The sequence below is a fragment of the Corylus avellana genome, chromosome 11, assembly GCF_965113065.1.
Source record: "Corylus avellana chromosome 11, dhCorAvel1.hap1.2, whole genome shotgun sequence".
In the NCBI taxonomy this organism is placed as follows: domain Eukaryota; kingdom Viridiplantae; phylum Streptophyta; class Magnoliopsida; order Fagales; family Betulaceae; genus Corylus; species Corylus avellana.
Genome location: NC_142500.1, coordinates 671,608 through 690,687, shown reverse-complemented (window position 1 = coordinate 690,687; position 19,080 = coordinate 671,608). Strand labels below are relative to the sequence as shown.

General features: G+C 36.7%; 2 protein-coding genes across 6 annotated transcripts; both read right to left on the bottom strand.

The window, feature by feature from the left end:
• Positions 1 to 263: 263 nt before the first annotated feature.
• On the bottom strand, positions 264 to 2,349 carry LOC132165796 (growth-regulating factor 6). Of its 3 annotated transcripts, XM_059576478.2 has the most exons (4): positions 1,817 to 2,349; positions 1,202 to 1,676; positions 610 to 1,097; positions 264 to 502 (listed from the first exon to the last, which is right to left on the bottom strand). In XM_059576478.2, the coding sequence occupies exons 1-4, from the start codon at positions 2,001 to 2,003 to the stop codon at positions 495 to 497; spliced, it is 1,158 nt and encodes a 385-aa protein (XP_059432461.2). In that variant the 5' UTR covers positions 2,004 to 2,349; the 3' UTR covers positions 264 to 494. The 3 variants fall into 3 exon arrangements, with proteins under 3 accessions (XP_059432461.2, XP_059432463.2, XP_059432464.2); XM_059576480.2 differs by having other exon boundaries at positions 264 to 1,094; positions 1,817 to 2,348; XM_059576481.2 differs by having other exon boundaries at positions 264 to 1,088; positions 1,817 to 2,348.
• A 2,505-nt stretch (positions 2,350 to 4,854) lies between these two features.
• Positions 4,855 to 19,080, bottom strand: LOC132165344 (DENN (AEX-3) domain-containing protein). Of its 3 annotated transcripts, none has more exons than XR_009438487.2 (20): positions 18,760 to 19,080; positions 17,482 to 17,792; positions 17,018 to 17,206; positions 16,844 to 16,927; positions 15,670 to 15,729; positions 15,427 to 15,471; positions 14,451 to 14,650; positions 13,399 to 13,884; positions 12,787 to 12,913; positions 12,474 to 12,671; positions 12,180 to 12,269; positions 10,832 to 10,894; positions 10,470 to 10,544; positions 10,313 to 10,363; positions 9,977 to 10,054; positions 9,119 to 9,253; positions 8,017 to 8,124; positions 6,683 to 6,748; positions 5,797 to 5,918; positions 4,855 to 5,250 (listed from the first exon to the last, which is right to left on the bottom strand). XR_009438487.2 is itself a non-coding variant. In XM_059575865.2 (20 exons), exons 3-20 carry the CDS (start codon positions 17,773 to 17,775, stop codon positions 5,850 to 5,852), a joined length of 2,418 nt encoding a protein of 805 aa, XP_059431848.2. In that variant the 5' UTR covers positions 17,776 to 17,792; positions 18,760 to 18,786; positions 18,969 to 19,080; the 3' UTR covers positions 5,573 to 5,849. The 3 variants fall into 3 exon arrangements, 2 of the variants coding, with proteins under 2 accessions (XP_059431848.2, XP_088367783.1); XM_059575865.2 differs by lacking the exon at positions 4,855 to 5,250 and having other exon boundaries at positions 5,573 to 5,918; positions 18,760 to 18,786; positions 18,969 to 19,080; XM_088511657.1 differs by lacking the exons at positions 4,855 to 5,250; positions 18,760 to 19,080 and having other exon boundaries at positions 5,573 to 5,918; positions 17,018 to 17,213; positions 17,482 to 17,573.

Below are 19,080 nucleotides of genomic sequence, written 5' to 3'. Positions count from 1 at the left end.
GCTAACTTCAAACAAGTTGCTCAAAGACGTGTTGTTGAATGTCTTCTTCCCATTTTATGGCATGCAGGTAGGTATGGGTAATCAATGAATTTGGCTTAGTTTGATGGAATGCAGAAGCGGGGTCTATATCTGTACTGAGTAACTTAGCCAGAAGCGACAAAGCATAGCAAATCTTGGTGCCATTGGTCCCTCCATCATAATTACGACAAGCAGAGAAGATTTGAATGAACCCCGAAAGATGCATTTCAATCAAGATGTAAGCGTAGCAATAACACAGATTTGGCCTACTCATTCAAACTATTTTGTAAGTGAAGTGGAAAGGAGCAGAACTAAGAAAGCAAAACACATAGGACCCTTCAATCAAAACACACATACCCAAAGCCAAAAACTTTCTGAAAACAAAAATAATTGCTAAAAGACCCGCAGTTCTTGGACCTCACACAAAAAATAAGTACATTTTTGGCCTTTGATTCAGAAACCCAGTACTGAAAAACTCAACCATCTGCAAAACAAAAACAAAAAAATTTAAAAAAAGGGAGTGTTTTAGACAGGAGGAAACAAAGGGTTCATGAATAAGGATGGATAAAGCAGTGGGGGTAATTCAATTACCATTATGGGATCTGGAATTGAAGATGGGAAAGTCATGAAAGGAAGTGGGAACGGAAATTGATAGCCGGGTTGTTGATACTGATGAGCTGTTTGACGATTTGTCATCCAAGTCAAGCCATGAATTATCTCTCTCTTTAGGCGGCCACTCGTCGAAGAAGCGATGAACGGTCTTCTGGGGTTGTTGTTCTTTCTCGATTTCGATAGGCATTTCATTCTTTATATTACTACCCAGAACAAAGCAATGCTGGTGGTCTTGCTCTGGTTGTTTTGTGGAATCACTGAGGCTCTGAAGCTGCAGGTAAGAGTACTCACTCTGTAAACCAGAGCAACCCCTTTGTTTTGAACAAGATGTGCTCATTGTCAATGGTGTGAGTTGCCAAGAATCATCCATAGATGGACCGGATAAGCTCCTCATAGACCCAGAAGGCTCTGAGAAGAAAGCATGCTCATCCACCTCCTCTTTCAGCCCATTAATATACCTGTTTCTTCTTCCCAAGAACAAAGAAAATCACAATCATTACCAAATACGTATACAAGAAACTAGTAAGTACCATATTTTGCTTTTATAGACTTCTTTTTTGTTGAGACAGACCTGTAATCTGTGTTGGTCTGGGAGGAGTAAGAAGCAGACTCCAACAGGTAGGGGCTATTGTTGTCTTGAGGTGGCAAACCAATCCCAGAAGGCCTTGAAGAAGATGTGGGATGATAAATGAAGGGGTGGTGAAAGTGGGTACTGTAGTAAGAATGGTGAGGGTGGTGGTGGGGCTCTGAGGACACTGTAGAAAGTGAAGAAAGAGAATGAGAGGTTGGGGTTAGTGCAGAGTGGTTCTTGGTGATTGATGATGAGATTGTTGGAGTTGACGGATTTGTGTTTGTTGATGTTGTTTTCAGGACTTCCACAGGCTTTCTTGAACGGTTTTTCCCTCTGTGCATGTGTCTCTCGCAGTACTTCGAATCTGGGAATGCCTCTTTTGAGCACCTCCATTTTTTCCCATCTGTTCTTCTGCACCTGCCTGGCTCTGGGTCTATTTTCCTCCCCAAACCCATCTGCAAGTAGTTCCAGCCAACTGCACCCAAAAACACCTCAAATCCCATTTGTCACCAAAGGCACAAACTTTCATTCAAAAGCTCAAAATAAAAATATGTGGAGATACACACACGCGCCAAGAGAGAGAGAGAGAGACAGAAGAGAGTCTAGTTGGCTTACTATGTTGAGGTTGGTGAGGTAAATACTTTGACGAGAGAGGAGAGTCCAGGCAACTTCGTTTGATAGTGAAGAGGAGATCAGGTGGGATAGGGATGCCTGATGCCATGTACTTGAAGATTAGAGCTTGGTGTTCAAGCTCTTGCCACTGAGAAGCAGTGAAGGGAAACCTGGTTCTTCCACTCATCATTGAAGAAAGAAAGAAGGAAGGAAGGAAAGAAAGAAGGAAATATGAAACAAAGCACCTCTTCAGACTTCACAGGTGCAGTGAAAGGAGGACAGGTTCAGAGAGAGAAATATGAGAAGCATCAGAGGTGTGTGTGTATGTGTGTGGGTTATCACTTATTACTGAGCCCCGAAGTAGAGTGGGTATATTTATTTCAGGGACCATTGAGCTGCAGAATCTTCTGTACATGGATAAAAACTAATGGTTCTGATTACAGTGCTGCATGCCACCTCTTTCTTTCTCTCTCTCTCTCCTGCTCCTAATATTATGACTGCACCTCTCTCTTGCTTCTGGTTCTGCAGCTAAGCTGCCTCTGTGGCAGCTCTTGTCTCTGACATCTCTACGGAAACCCATAAACTAAAGCAGAGTAACATTAAAGAATTGGAAAAAACAAAAGAGAAAATAATTATTATTGGCCTTATTATATATAAGACTGTAAGAGAGTTGGTATCTGAAGCCAATGCCTGTCCAAGCAGATTGTACGGTTTAAGCTTTTACTGCTACTAACTCTTTTACTTTTGCTGTTCCTTTACCTCAGAGTCTCAGGCCCCAGTACACCCCACTTACTATTTGACCTTTTTCAATTTGGGAAATTTGGAAAACGAAAGATTAAGGCCGGGGGCTTTTTGGGGTTCTGATAAAACTGGAACCCACCTTTACTTTTTCCTCTTTTTTAACTACTGATATTTTACTTGTTTCTTTTGTTCTAAATGCTCAGATAACTGAAAGATGTGCAGGTTTAGTCCCCACTTACTAGTCTTTTTTTTTTTTTTTTTTTTTTTTCTTTTTTTTTTAAGGCTTCTTTGCATACCCATCCTCTATAGGTGCTTCAACATTCAGTTCAAACCCCCAGCAAAAAATAAAACCAACTAATAATTCTTAGTCATTTCATTACTCATACAGGAAAGAGCATTGCTTAAACATTACAAATGTGACCATTTCACTCATATTTTCATTATAGTTGATTTTAGAACTTAAAAATAGTCTAGACATTCAACCTTGCTGCTTTTTGCACTTTCTCCTATTCTTAAATGGGTTCTCCAGGATCTGAGACAATGACACAACATTGCATTTAAAAGGCATTTGTTCAGTGGAAGCATGCACCGGAAAGTTCATCTCTGGTTAAGATCTAGCATTTTTCATTTTCATAAACCAGTATCTTGTTACATGCTATTATATATAAACTATAAATGGAACAATAGGCCATTTATGCATTTTCAGTAACCATTGTTTTTCCGACTATTAGATATTTTAGTGTTGGCAATTTCAACGTCAAAACTTATATGGTAAATCTGGTGATTGGCGTATTAAGTAACACACTATCAAATCAATATGTAAAGAAAAAAACTAAAATGCCCCTCACAACACTCACAATATATGGTATTATATATTAATTAAGGATTGAGAATTCAGACAGGTACAGGGCTGTTTTAATGTGTAGTATGAGAATTAATTATGGGGTATCGATGTTGTTTGGTTGCATTAAATTCCCTGGAAACTATTTTTGTAGTGCAAGTTTAGCAGGAACTGTACAACTCTTGGGCACTGTTCTCATGCCTGATGCACTGTTCCTATCCTCTGCCAGGCTCCAACACATGCAAATCGCCTTGTTTTTTGGGCATGACCCCACTTGACAAACATATCCCTCTTACTCTCACCTGCATCCCCTCTTGCATAAATGTTCCTCTTTCAAGGTTGGAGAGTTCTCGGAAGGAAAACCCCAATTTCACCTTAAATGCCAAATTCAAATTGAACAGCCATACTTGCGATAGGTCACCTGCAAAATTTTTTTTTAAAAAAAAAATTACGAAATTACTGGTTCCAGAGGATCGAGAGAGCCTTCGATACTTAGATTAATAAATAATTCTTCGAGAAAAAAACTGAATAGAGAGAATGGAAAAAAAGAGTGTGTACCCGATGATATGTGCCCCTTGTTATGCAAGGCTCCATTAGCCTCCATAGGGTAGTTTTTGTCATCCTTGAGATACTTTGCACTTTCGGGCTTATAACCCTATGATTTATTTTTAAATTAATGCTACATTTTACACTATCATTCCACCCTCATCTCATTGGTAGTGCTTTTCAACGATTGTTACATAAAACAAAGAAACATCAAAAATCAAAAGTTGATGAACATTGCTACATGAGCCCAATAAAATGAGAATGAAATGTAGGTATAATATATAAGATTAGTCTTATTTTTATATAAAGGCTTCTTGAGTGGGCCTAGGACGATTATTAATGGTATCACCAGTCATGGCAGACTCGAGCATTCAACTTCAGGATTCACTGCTGCGAATGTACAAATATGTGATGTAATCTTTGTCCAGAAAATTCTGAAAGTAGAGGTGACCTATGATGAGAACCTTTGATGGATGAGGAACTCTCATCAATTGGACTAGCTGGTATCATGGGAGAGTGCAGTGCACCCCACATATTTCCCATGCTCTAGCAGACTAGCACTGCCATTAATAGACTTGAAAGACCACTGCCCATATATATACATGCACACGGATTACTCATGTTTCCGCAGTTTTTCCAAATGTTGTGGTTGAGAGGATGACTCCCTGCTCACCCAAAGAAGAAGAGCGTCTCCCATTGAATAAAGACCATTACTTACGCCGAGCAAGATGGGCACTGATGGTCCCAGCCCAAAAGCATTTAAAGGACAATTTTCTTCTAAATTAGAGATAGTTAAACCGATGAAAAATGTTATTTAAGAGACTGTTATATGACTTCCATACAACTTGATGATATAGTAGTAAAAATCAGCATTTGTTAAAAGAAGAAAACAATGGTTAATTTTCATTGCCACATCATCCAAATTATATAACAATCATAGATCCGTCCACTAAATAGTATTACTCCAAACTAACATGTCCCTAGATCATGTGATTTTCACGTAGATTCATATGCTTCATTAAAAATGCATGTAAAAAGCACACGTTCCAGAGTCGGTGGTCAATTTAATAGATTAGGTTAGAAATTTGTCTTTTTGATGAAAAATTGTCCCTTAAAAGAAGAGTAATACTACACACCTACTCCCGCACTCTCTAACTTATAAAATCATTACTAATAATAATTTTAAAAACCACGACAGAAAGTGTGTAACATTACTCTTGAATGTGACCGTTCAAGGGAGGATACTGATGGGTCAATACACTATGCTGCTTGGAAAGTGAATGTACACGAGCTTGCTTTGACAAATGGTCTGCAGGAGAAATAAATGCATGACACTCAGTGTGCAATATTTGACAACTTCGACCCTCATAATTAACTAAATACCTCCAATACTTTTTGACAACAATATGAGAATCTTATTCTACTTTTAATCCTTTTCAAAATCTAAACTCAAGAAGCAACATTTATGACATCAAGGTTCACCGGCTAACGTGAAGAATAATGCCATATACCACACCAATATCCTATTCTATCGAAGTGGCAAGGTCTAATACTAATAACTTTTGAATCGGCCATTGAGAAGCATAAAAAAGGACGTAGAATGAATTGCAGTATATAAAATAGAATGGAGATATTCACAATTGGCAGAACACCTTTCTATATATATATCTGCAGTCCTAACTTCTGTTTGCAATGGCTCTCATGACATATTTATCACTAAGCACGACTTCATTTAATTATACATTTAAGATGAGAGAATCAGAATGAGACTCGAGAATAAGAAAATACAGCAACATTTCATGCCGCGAAGATTTCAACTCATTATAATTGAAAAATTACACATTACAGAACTTGCCTTCAATTTACAACAAAATGCTACAAACTCCAGGCCAATCTAGCATGGCAGCATTATTCCTTCTGGAAGAATGAGAGAACGAGATCTGTATGTACAGAAAAGAGTTGCGTGTCCACGAAAAGCTGCTTGGGATGATAGAGAGAGTGGAAGAAAAAAGTTAGCATGATTCCATAATACAGAGCATTAAGAGCATCCCAAACGAGTAATTCGACTAAACCCTTGCAGGGTTTTAATATGACATCCTAAAATAAAGATAAACCAATATCATGGTTGTTAATCAAAGCTGGGGCACCTAGAAGGAAAAGAAGCGGTTTTGAGAATTATTCTTGAACCCATGACCTCACCTACCACCCTCTTCAGACCTATTATTGTTTTGATAAGTAAACACAATTTACTAAAAAAGCGCAAAAGGTGCAATTAAAGTATGTAGGAAATATATAAGGGAAACGCCTAATTAGCAGAAGAAAAAGGCCGAAAGCTAAAAATATTAAAGTCAAAGACAGTTGTCCAGTGATAAAGAGTCTTGAAGAAAAAATCCCCTTGGTTCCGCTGTCGGTCCTTCGCAGCCTTCAAAACTTCTATCATTTTTTTTTTTTGCCAAATACACCACATACAGCAAGAGAGAACCATCTTTCACATAATAGCATTCTGAAGCCTACCAAAATACCCTTTCCAGAAAGCGAAAAGGTTTACCACACGACTAGGCATAGCCCACACCAACCTACAAGGTTGAAGATGGTATTCCATAGGACGCTAGCCATCTCACAATTAAGTAAAAGTAGGTCCATTGACTCTCATTCTCTCTCCTCTTAGGGCCAATAACTTAATAAAAAAAATTGCCTTGCATAAACAAATGAAAATCATGTTGGATGGTAGGGAAACACACCTTCATAAATGGACGATCACGACTAGGGAATGAGTCGATGAAACTCTCCTTCAAAAGCAATGATACCTATAAAGTAGAAGGGATTTAGTTTTAGATTTCCAGCAATATTTTATAGATTGTTAAAACAAGTCAATGTTATCAAATGATTATTTGCCCTTCCACATCCAAAGTCAAATCATCATGTAGTTGTGCATCTATGTTTGCACACTTGTTGGGTATGAAAGTCTTTGAGCACAAAGTTATCATTTTCTCCATCCATTAAGTAAAGTGAAAAAATGAATCTTCACTTTCCTGATAAACAAAAGGGACTTTAAATAATAATCTGATCCCTATGCTAACTTCTACATGATAGTGAAGATTCATTTTTTCACTATACTTGATGGATGGAGAAAATGATAACGTTTTTGCACATGTCTGCATAAATTTCTAATTCCCATCCCTTTAATCTTAGTGATGTTTGTATCTACCACTTAAATATCAGATCTGGATTAAAAGAATATAGTGAAACTTTTTCATGATAGGTAAAAGGAGGTCTAATTTAAAAGAATATAGTGAAACTTTAATCAACGCTATTTCATCAAGCAAATCCTTTTTTCTAAAAACTTGGTTTTTGATACATTAATATTTATCCTAAACACTAAAAGCAAATAGAAAAATGGTGAATTTAATGAAGATTCTAACATTTTTCCTTGCTTTGGGCCCAAACTCCTGCTCAATTAATAAGACCCAACACATAGAATATTAAACTTAAATGAGAGGTATTTGTATTCAAACTAAAAAACCACCTACATTGATATCATGATGAATTACCATTTATCTCAAAGGCCGATAGAAAAGTGTGAATTTAATTATTTAGTCAATATTCTAAAAGTTACCATAAAAAAATAAAAAAAGAGAAACTTCACTCCCCCCGGGGGAAAGCATCAATTGTTCTGCAATCATAACCTCAAACTTTCAATTTTTGCAAAGTCAGTATTCCAAGAATTTCCCTCTTTTAATTTCACCATTCTTTTGTTAAAATGCCCCCCTTTTTAAATAAAAAAGGTGAGCTGTGGGTGACCATAATTTTATTTTCTTATTATTATTTTGAAAAAAACGGGGCATTTGAACAAAAAAATGGTGAAATTAAAAGGGAGAAATTCTTGGGACACTGACGTTGCATAAATTAAAAGTTCGAGGTTATAAGTGCAAAACCATTGATATAGGGGCAAGTGAAGTTTCCCCAAAAAATAAAAATAAAAGTTGATTTTAGCATTCACAACCAACTATTAGAAACCAGTCAAATCAAGATTGCCTAACATTCAAGTTGGAAAAAAAAAAAAAAAAATACAAACCTTATCATCATTGGACTGTACATTTGTAATTGTATGTGAACGGAGCTTAGAGCAAAGAGAATCCAAGTAAGACCTTAGTACTGCTAGGAAACCCTTGGCTGCTTCGACCTACATGTCACAAAAACATCAGAACAACAGGGAAGCTACCACTGAAATTACAGTTTGCCACATCATTACTAGGTAAGAATCATTTCAAATAGAAAATATATGGCAGATTGGACATCACTGATACTTGATAAAGTTGATATAATTAGCTTAATTGATGTGTCTATTACTTGTCCAGGCTTAATAATTGTTCCTGCCAAAACTAAGATGGTCAAATCAAGATAAGAAACTAAAGAAGGCAGTGAACCTAGGTTCTGCACTAAAAAATAATAAAATATAGATCATTTCCTACAATTAATCAATTAAGATAATACGGGAACAAATATGTATTACGAAAGGCAAAAGCTACAAAACAATGGCATATCTTATCAACAATGAGTAATCACACAGACTGCTCGCCAGCATTCTTTGAGGCTTGTGACAACATAAGAAGTTCAATTTGCACAAGAGCATAAAAGGTCATATTAGCAAGGGTGCAGATCTGCAAACAAAGGATACTGACAACCATCTTGTATGGATGTGGCCAGCAGAAAAAAACACTAGCAAGCACAAACCAACCCAATCTTAGTATTAAAGGTAAAGGCAAAAAACCATGCTGGAACCATGATGAAGTGGTCGCAACAAGAAAGCAAACTACAGAATCAGCTTTACCAAATACAACAACAGTACTCAACTAAACTCCCAATGCCTCAGGTTCTCAAGGAAAAGATCACAAACAAAAGCTGCTACTAATACAATCGTTCTAAGGATTTTTACTATAATGACAAACAATCATAACCACAATGTAACTATTACCAAGGTCTAACAATATGTTATTTCAAATAAAAACAGAGGAAGCCTCTCAAGAATATTACAAACAAGGGCTTCCTGCTAGCCTGAACATTCATCAATAGCATTAACAGCTTGTGAGAATTGAGAAAAGGGAGACTTAACGCAGGGGGTGGAGGTTATAAAGGAAGGAACAATGGGGACAAAACAGTAAGGCAGAAGGGCACACCTGCACATCTGTGCATTCGTACACTGGCCGTTTCCTCCCCAAATAACTTTCTCCTACAAGTTTTGCATGATAAGGACGTAAGGAGGAAAATAACTCCTTTTGTTGTGGCAGTTGAGGTATTGACGGTGACTTCACCTGATTAATCATGCAATAAATAAGGTTTAGATAACTTGCTACAAAGTTTAAGCTGAACAATGGGTCCAAATAATAATGGAACTAAACAATATTAAGAAGTTACATAAAGTAGGCAGCAAGAGAACATCACCAAATGTAATAGACAAATAATATGATGCAAAAGAAAATCATGCATTTAAACTGAATTTTGCCCTTTATATTTGCTGGCCAAGATTACAGCGTCCTTTCCCTTGTATCAGCTTCCATGAGTACTCACCCCCATCAAACCACTTTACATTATTTTCAAACTTAGAACCACAATAAAGTCTCCTCCATGTCCGTAAATACTCTAGGATCCATGGGCCTCAAACCCTCATGACCCATAAAAAGGATGCTATCCAAGTCTCAACCAATTGCCAATCACGGATGAGAAGAAAATAAACATTTGATATGGCACATCATAAGTAGGTTGGTTTCTTATGGTTAAACCCATTTAAGGAGAAATTGTCTGAACCCTAAAATTGTTTTGCAAGAAACAACTGCTATCATTTAAAGAAAAAATGTTAACAGTGATTACTCAAATATCTATGATCTTCAATAAGTTTCTGCTTTGTTTAAGGGGTCATAAATTTTTTAAAAAAGGACAATAAGTTTGGATAATGCATCAGTCAACCACCAGTCAAAACTTGCTCGAGTCAAAATTAGTTATCCAAATCAAATTTCTAAAGGAAAAAAAGTATACACCTGGTTCTTGTTGACATCAACCAAAATGACATTAGTCAACTTTGACTGTACTTCATTGGTTTTGTTCTTCACACCCACCTGTACATGAAAATTACTTTTAGTAATCAACCAGATGTCAGAAGTAGTACTACCTAGAGATGACAATGACTGTAAGCCAAATTTGGACTCATCTACATCATAAGGACCCTTAAACTTTCCAACAGTATGCATTTGACAAAGGAAATTCTGGACCCAAACAACCTAACTTGCATGCATTTATTGTCTATAGGCCCATTTCTAGTTATGTGCCGAGTGAAATATGGTAAGATACACAAAGCACAACTAATGAGCACTTACAATGTACGGGACAGGTGCATCCAAAAAGTCCAGCATGTCATTTGGTAAAACCTGGATGTTTATGCACATGATTAAGACCCAAAGAATAGTTGAAAAATAATAAGTACTAAAATAATCCTAAAATTCACAGTTGATATTGGCCAGAAGAAAACTATACCGGCATTAGCAGGCTTTGCCACTGGTAGGGACGGATTAGAGGGATAATGGACAAAACTGAGGCTGATAAGATTCCCTGTACATCAAGAATTCCAAATCCAATATAATCTCAAAGGCTGTATTGTATTTCTGAGACTACTGTTAAATTAAGATAAATTATATTTTACTGTTGGTTATTTGATTTAGAAGATATGGTTAAGTTTGTCTTGTTAGTATATGTATTTGAATTGAAGTGTGTAACTTTCCTTTATAAACAATAACAGTGTGTGAGGGGGATTATTATGAAAAATATCCTACCCCTTATTTTTAGTAACTACTAAAAGCAAATGACAAAACGTAAATAATTCAAATAGATTCACATACCAGATTGGAACAAACAACCACAATATGCTTCTCCAGTAGAGCTCCTGCAACCAATGTCAAGACCTACAAAGTGCAAAGACAATCAATATCTATGTTTCAGCCATCATGTAAACCTTGCATACAAGCAAGACATAACCTCTCACATCCAAATTACCGCTGATTACGGGAAGAAACCACCATATTCACCCTGATCAGCATAATTCATATTAAAGATACATGATATCTGTAACATAGTGACAACATTCTAACAGAGACTAGAAATACATATAGGAGGCTACAACATTTGATGATATATCAACTGTAAGGCCCTGGTTTTTACGTAAGTCATAAAGCAGAATTATTGCTATTCCACGTGGCGCTACTACTAAACTTTTACACTTGCAATGGAAGATTTGAGTATAATTTTTTTCAAATTTAGAATGTTTATCCAAAAGATGGCACAACGGATATTTTATTCATTTCATAATTTTAGGGTAAGCGATAAAATGCACAACTACTAGCCAAGCGTACAACAGCTAGCCACAGAGACAAGGATTCCAAGTGCAGGTGCACCCCTTTTTCCTATCAGCTAGTAGCCCTATTCTGGGTAAGGGCATGAAGCCACCCCCTCTATAGACCTAGCCTCCTTGTGGTTGCTTTCCTTGTTACATACATCTCTATGGGAATGTGGACATTTTCTGTAGTAAGACGATTGTTAGTCTAGTCCTACGAAAATTTCACAAACCATCGCTCATGATCTGCAACCCTTTGCTAGACTTTTCAAAAGTGACTGTACAACTTACTACAAGACCTATCGAACCTATTTTATATTGTTCGTAGCCTATGCTCAGGTATTCTTTTCCTGGATTTTATTCCTAAAAGGAATTACCTCTCATGGGTCCTCAAAGCCGATTACTCTGATACCATCCTATAACACCCCAACTTTTATACAAGTTGTAAAGCGGAATTATCGCAATTCCACGTGGCACTATTACTAAACTTTTATACTCAAATCTTCCGTTGCGAGTGTAAAATTTTAGTAGTAGCGCCACATGGAATTGTGATAATTCTGCTTTACGACTTATATAAAAGTCAGGTGGTTACATTAATCTTGCAATTTAGTCATATGAGTGTAAACACACACGGATATGCCTATATAGTCTCTTCGTAACAGTGATGAAAAAAATCCAAACATAAAGTTTATCCTCGAAAAGATGAGCAGGATGTTACTACTAGCCAAGCTCCAGACAACACTATAATAAAGTGTCCAGCAAAAAATAAATATATAAATTCATAGAAAACAACAAAAATCAATGGCAATTAATTTGAGAGCACCATTAATAAAACACAAAGCTGGGCATCAACTTACATTCTCAAGTCGTAAGGAGCCACATATGCATGCAACAGCCCAAACTGATAATGCAGTTGCTTCCTCCTCCACCAAAAGCGCACTGTGAGCCTGATAAAAACCAACAACAATAAGATGCCAACGACCAACAATGCCTGAAATAACGAGTAACATTTTTTTTTTCCTGGGCCATTGGAAAGAGAGTTAAATTTCTAGCAAAAATATTGCCAAATAACAAGGTAAGCCAAAATCATCCACCGATGAAAAAGGTCAGGTTAATTCATCTGATCCTACAAAGTTATCATCAGAATCTACCTCAGCAAACTCCAGACTTGTACTGCATGATCTCAAATCAATAGTTGAGCCACCAATATGTAAAACTGTTTCATCTGGTCTGTGATATTCCAAAGGATGCAGGTGCTCCAAAGGCCAAAACCTTAGTGTTGAACCCCTTGCAGGGAACTGTAACCGATAATACTCGCATATTATCTGTAATGATCCATGGTTGTTTGCCTGGAAACCAGGAAAAATTTGTCAATTGTTAATAGTAGATCCAGGGTACATGATTATGAGGCAAACAGCTTAAAAACATTTAAATAGGCATATCTGAAAAATGACTCATTCAAACCTTAGCCCATTCAAGAATATCAATGAGGTCACTGGGATCCTCCTGGCCAGAGAAAGACGCCTCTTCTGTCTCTGTATCATCAACATCACTTCTAAAATTTCTTTCGTCACTAGGAGAACCCTGAAAACTGCATAAACCAATATATATATGGCATCTATAAGCTGCTTACGATCATACAACAGTGTTTTCTAATTAAGGCATACACAGCTTACAATCAAATAACACTACTTTCTTTCTTTTTTTATAAGTAATCAGAAGTTTTATAAAAAGCATAACTTTCTAATTTCCATCTCCATAGTATTGAAAAGGCATACACATAAAACAGTGTTTTTTACCTACACTTGTTATGAATTAGAGAAGCAACTTTATAAAACAACTAGACATTTACATGTCCTCCATTCACTTGCAAATCATTGGATAATACTTTACCTTCATTCCTTCTCAATCTACCAGTACCCTTCAGCCAATATAATTCGGAACCAAACAAATGCATTCATGGGCATATGGAGGGAAGGTGATATATATATATACTGTCCCCTAAAGGAAAGAAAACGTGAACCCTGAATGTGCTGTTGTCCCTATCACATAATACACTGAACAAGAGAGATTTACCTAGAGGAAGATTCAGAGCTTTCAGACTGATAATGCCGCAGGAGTGGCAGGACAGCATTTGGTAAACGCTTTTCTACCACTTGCTTGTTTGTTGAGCAATCATCAGCGTTGATATAACAATCTTCAGAATTTGCAGCACTAGATTCTCTTTTCACTGTCACCATCTCAGAATCAGGATCTACAGGAACACCATTATCATTGACACCTTTCTTCAGCAAACAAAGGTCCCCATCAAGCATTTGACGATCTTCGTGACTCCCATCATCTGAAACTCTTTCAGGCTTAGACTCTCTTAAACTTAATTCGGAAGTTTCAGCAGTTCCATTCAGCATGTCCTCTGCAACTCTATGATTCGGTGATACACCATCTGAATTTTCATCTGTATTTTCTTCAAAGTTTTCTTCCTTCCTACAATCCTCAGGGGACTCAAAATTCAAAATACCAATATCTTTTGTTAACCGTTCCAACCTTTCTTCTGTGAATATGCTGCAGGAAAATTTCAAAAAATGACAATATGACCAACGACATGAACAAAGAAAAGAAGTATGTTGCTGGCATTGAATAGTAAATACAAAGTACTATATCAAATAGAACCTTCCTCTAAAACATGAATTTACACCCAATGTTACCCATCAACATGAGAGAGAGAGAGAGAGAGCGAGAGAGAGAGAAAGAGAGATTTTGCAGCCTAACCTTATATTTATTTTATAACTAAAAACTTGAGTTCTCCCATAAGAAAAATCCATTTTAAGGAATCACGTGAAATTTTCTTTAAAAGTTGTTGCTCGGGTCAGGAAAATGCACATCCTAAGTTCTATTACACATTCTCTTTCCTCCATTTTGTAGTGATCAAATGGAGAACAGAATGCTCTTGGGTGTCTTTCCAGTTGTGCACCTTAGGAATATAGCAAATAAGATCCAGGTTAAACATTAATAATTATATTCCACATGTGCCTACACAAAGAAAAGCCATCACCCTCTATTCCCATTGTAACTCCCACCTACTGCAATTCAAAACCAAAAGTAAATTGATCAAACATAAATTTACACACCTATTCAATACACCAAAATGCAATTCAAAGAATGGAAGCCTTGAGAGAATGCAATAACATCTCCGTGTGGTTAATATATGACGGCTTAAAGATGGGCAGGAAGGTGGTTTATCTGAAATCATGGAAAGCAATCCAGAGGGCTTTTGTACTAGTTCTTCAACTAACACACAGCATCCGTACATTGTTGAATCATCAGCAACCTATGAAACAAATAAAAAAATTGCATAGGTTTGTATCATACAGAAAAATAAATAAATAAGGATCCCAAATAATTAACTTGGAGAAAAAGAAAGCAAACAAATTAAATCTATTCAAGTAAAAGGAGAAAATAGCTCAAATGGGGCACACCAGTACAAAGTTAAGCAAGTGTCTTAAATTTCAATGCATATCAATTAGAGCTAATAAAAATTAGAAAGCTAACAGTCCATAACTCAATTATGTTAATCCCCTTGGGCCTTGCATGCCTTCAAGAAGAAGGTTTCTCCTCCTTGAGCATTAAAATACAACTCCAAACAATCACTGAACGGCATGACTCAATAAACTGGTTCATTGCAAAACCAGCAACTCCGAACATACTTCCCCAGTAATATTAACAGTATATACCACAATAATGGATTTCCATGAGTCTAGCAATATGTTATGCTTAGTGTGTGTTTAACTGGAGCACACAAGATCTTGGCATAGGAAAAACTAATTCAAACTCCAACCATTCCTATTTAGATTAAATGCTCCTCCGATGATCACATCGTTTCTCCAAATTGAGCTGTAGCTCCTTTTGAACCTTCATACCCATTTCAGTAATCATTAGATAGATCATTTCTCAAACAATATAGCCATTAATAGGGAATGATTCTGAGACATTATGAACAATAACAGCCAATGTGTTAGGTTGCTCATGGAATTTTTGTTAAGAAAAGAGCAAATGATACAAATGCAAGAAAACAAAAGCAATGCAACATAACATCCTGTAGCTTACCTGTAACCGGAATACAAAGGAGAGATCACTTTGTTTGAAGTGTTCCTGTAATATAAGCAATGAACTAGAGGATCAAAAATTTCGGAAATTATACTGGAAGCTACTCAAACTGTAAATTTGAAGGAAAACAAACCAAACTAGGCAAATATAACTCATCAAAGGCTACAGTAACATAAGCATTAACTAGCTGGTGATAAAAAAGGTTTTCATGATAACACAATGGAGCATAATATGTCAAAGTACCTGCCCAAGAAGAATTTCATTCAACTCACTCATGGAAGGACTTCTCTCAACGGAATGAACCTGAAATTACACATCACCAAGTTTTAGAAACACCTGTGTAAAAGCTCACGCCTACTTTAAGAACAAACAAAAACAAAAATCTACTTTGAGTGCTAAAATACATAAGCAAGAAATAAAATAAAGACTAAAGTCTCAAACCAGTTAGGCGCATAAGCGTTCAGACATTTAACTTCTCGAAAAGTAGAAAGAAACATGCTCACATGAATATCAGTTGTGCCAAACTTTCTATTCTTACATAAACTGCATGAGTGATGTAGTTGCACCATAGTTTGACAAATTCTGTTACTTTTTTAATCCCGTTTTTTATATCAGAGAGCGATAACAGGCTAGCGCTTCCCCTCCCAAATACCTCCTTCCCATTGTTGGACCAAAGACCAAGAACTTCCCCTTATTAAAGGGCTAGAGGTATCAGATGGCTACAAGGGCCAGTTATGTCTTCACTTAACCGTTGGATTAGTGATATTACACAGTGGACCCCCCCACTTTCCCTGAAGGTACAAATGTCTCCTGCTAAAAACAATTGATATCATATGATAAATTACCCCGAGTTTCCGGTTATTTCTTGTTTATCTTTTGTCGCAGTTGCGAGCATTATTAGAGAAATATCTTAAAAGTGGTTTTTTTGTGGATAAATCAAATTATATCGAAAAAATACAAGACACTACCCTTAGTAAACAGGCACTGTGCAAGAGAATGGCACTAAAAAATTAGCATCCAAAGCTTAAAAAGTCTTAAAAATCTATAAAGGAAGAAAACCAATAACAGCTCAAAGATTTCATCCAATTAAAAGGGGTAAAGAAAAGGAGGGTATCTGAAGGCTTAATTATCATAGTTTTTACTCTTATTAACTTATGTAGATTTCTATGAACAGACTCGAACATTAAAAGCGGAAGAGATTTGGAAGGCATCAACTTCTCTAAAGTTTCAAACTTTAATGAGCATTTTTCTAGCGCCAGTAAGATGGTAACTAAATAAACTTCAAGCATAAGTTACATTTTATGATTCCACAGCAGCTGAACAACTAGAAGTCATGAGCAATAAGAAATATAGCTCCTAACATTCAAATACACAAACTGATCATTCCAAAAATTGACCCAAAAAGCATACACCCAACCTCCAAGCCTCCAGGGAAGCAAAATGAAAGAAGATCTTTGTATTTAAGAGGCAGCTGCTTTTCTGGAGGGTAAACAAATAAGACCTGAAAATAGAACAACAACCAATCAAATCAAATGTGTAACAAACATCTAAATGCAAATGAACTCAACATTTTCTTAAGAATAATACCCACCTGAGGTTCAATGTTGGGTTCTACACGCGATTGATTCTGAGAACTTAGCGCACTTCGCAATCTTCCAGAACCTTCAGACTTTCTGGCAATGTATTGCCTATGAAGTGCTTGAATATCACAGTTAGGATGAAGCCCTACAACTACCATGCTCTCAAAAAGTTTTGTTGGCTCCTTTAAAGACCTATGATCCTGCACACTTAAATAGGATAGATGTTATTCAAAACACTATAGACAAAACTGTCATTTTATGAGAAAAAAGCCACGACAAAAATTGTAATCACCAACTGCGGCCAGTATCAGCCATCATATTGCCATAATGAACTAACTGAATGAAACAAGCAGGATGGTATGGCTATATAAAATCAAACTTGGAAAACCTTTCAGCAACAGCTTGCTGAATTTCCTCCATTGAGAAAAATTAGCAACATGAACATGGAAGAGTCCACTGAAACACCATAGCATACCAAGTATTGCAACTGAAAGCTTGCCCATTGGCGTTTTTGGCTAGTCAGAACTTCTGGATTGTATGTTGCACTTTTCACTTCAGATGGCTGTGAGAATCCTTTTAGCACTCTAGCAACTTGGCGCTGCAGTTTTTGTATTGGGCTACCACCATTATCATCTTTCGACGAAAATACCACAGATGGCCGTGGTGAACGAGCAGCAGTGGCAGCAGCAGCCGCAGCAGCAACAGCTCTTGCAACATCTTCAAACGAAGCACCCCAACCTGGGCTACCTGTCTCTTCATTATTAGCCATCCTAAAAAATATCCCTCCTGCACACAATAATACAAGTATGAGATACACAAAATTATTACAAAATCACTAGCTAAATTATAATACATATTCCGGCAGAAACACAAAGCTTGATACTCAAGACCTCACACTATATCTGACACCCAGAACTAGAAACGACCAGTCAATAGTTAGCTTAGCAGCAAACAACTGTTGTTAACAACTACAAATAAAGCAACTTTTAGATTGTCCTCAAATCCAAGACAACATAGCGCATAAAAAATGAACGATAATACACAATCCCCTACTCACGAAGACACTTCAAAACTGTTAAAAGAAATACTTTTTACGCTTTTACACTATATTTGGAACCTTCCCAGCAATTTCCAATACCCATGGCAGTATGGCACGCTCTCAATTTGTAAGCTGATTAGCAGAAATTGTCCAAAACCCTTTTTTCTTAAAGTGAAATCATCCAAAAACTAATCTTGTGAATAATTCCTTCTAGTTCCACTGCAAACGCGCGCGCGTCTGGGTGTCTTTACGTGTGTGTATATACACAGATACAAACACACACAAGTATATGGAAATTTTCCTCAAATAAATCGGATTAAGCTAGTACTCAAGGCGCATGCTTGTACACCAAATTATGAGATTTTAGGCTCAAAATTTATTTATTTTTTAAAAAAATAAACGTTAGTATAAAACAAGTTAATTTTCCTTCTATCCAACTCTGGCAGTTACGCAAGTTCAGGCAAATCCAAAGGCAAAAGAAAAAAAAACAACAAATTTGACCTTGTAGTGAAAATGAATTTCACAACTGAACGAATTCAATAACTCTGAATCTAATAAACAAGCATAAACAAACAACCACGAAATTAACACCACCATCACAAAACCAAGAACAAAAAAAGGAAACTTCAGTATCTGTGCTTGTAAATGAAACGATCATTCAGAAATGGATTGAATGAAACACATAACAACAAGAACTATCACTGAAGAGCTCACCTTTCTGCAGCCGAAATTTCACCAATTCTAGAGAGAGAGAGAGAGATAAGAAGAATAAGAAGAAGTTCAGGCGGCCATAATAAAGCTCTGCCTCTGGAAACGGTTCTCAAAGAGACAGAGAGAAAAGGGAGATTTTTGTGAAATTAATTAGGGTAAATTAATATATTAATAGAGATATTAAAAATGGTTAGAAAGAGAGGAAAGAGGACCCTCATGTGCGTCGAAACTGCAATAAGAGGAAGGAGGAAAGGAGAGAGAGAGAGAAGCGACGGTCAGTTTCTTCTTCGTTGTGTTGTGTCCATGTGTACTCTTGTGCTCCTG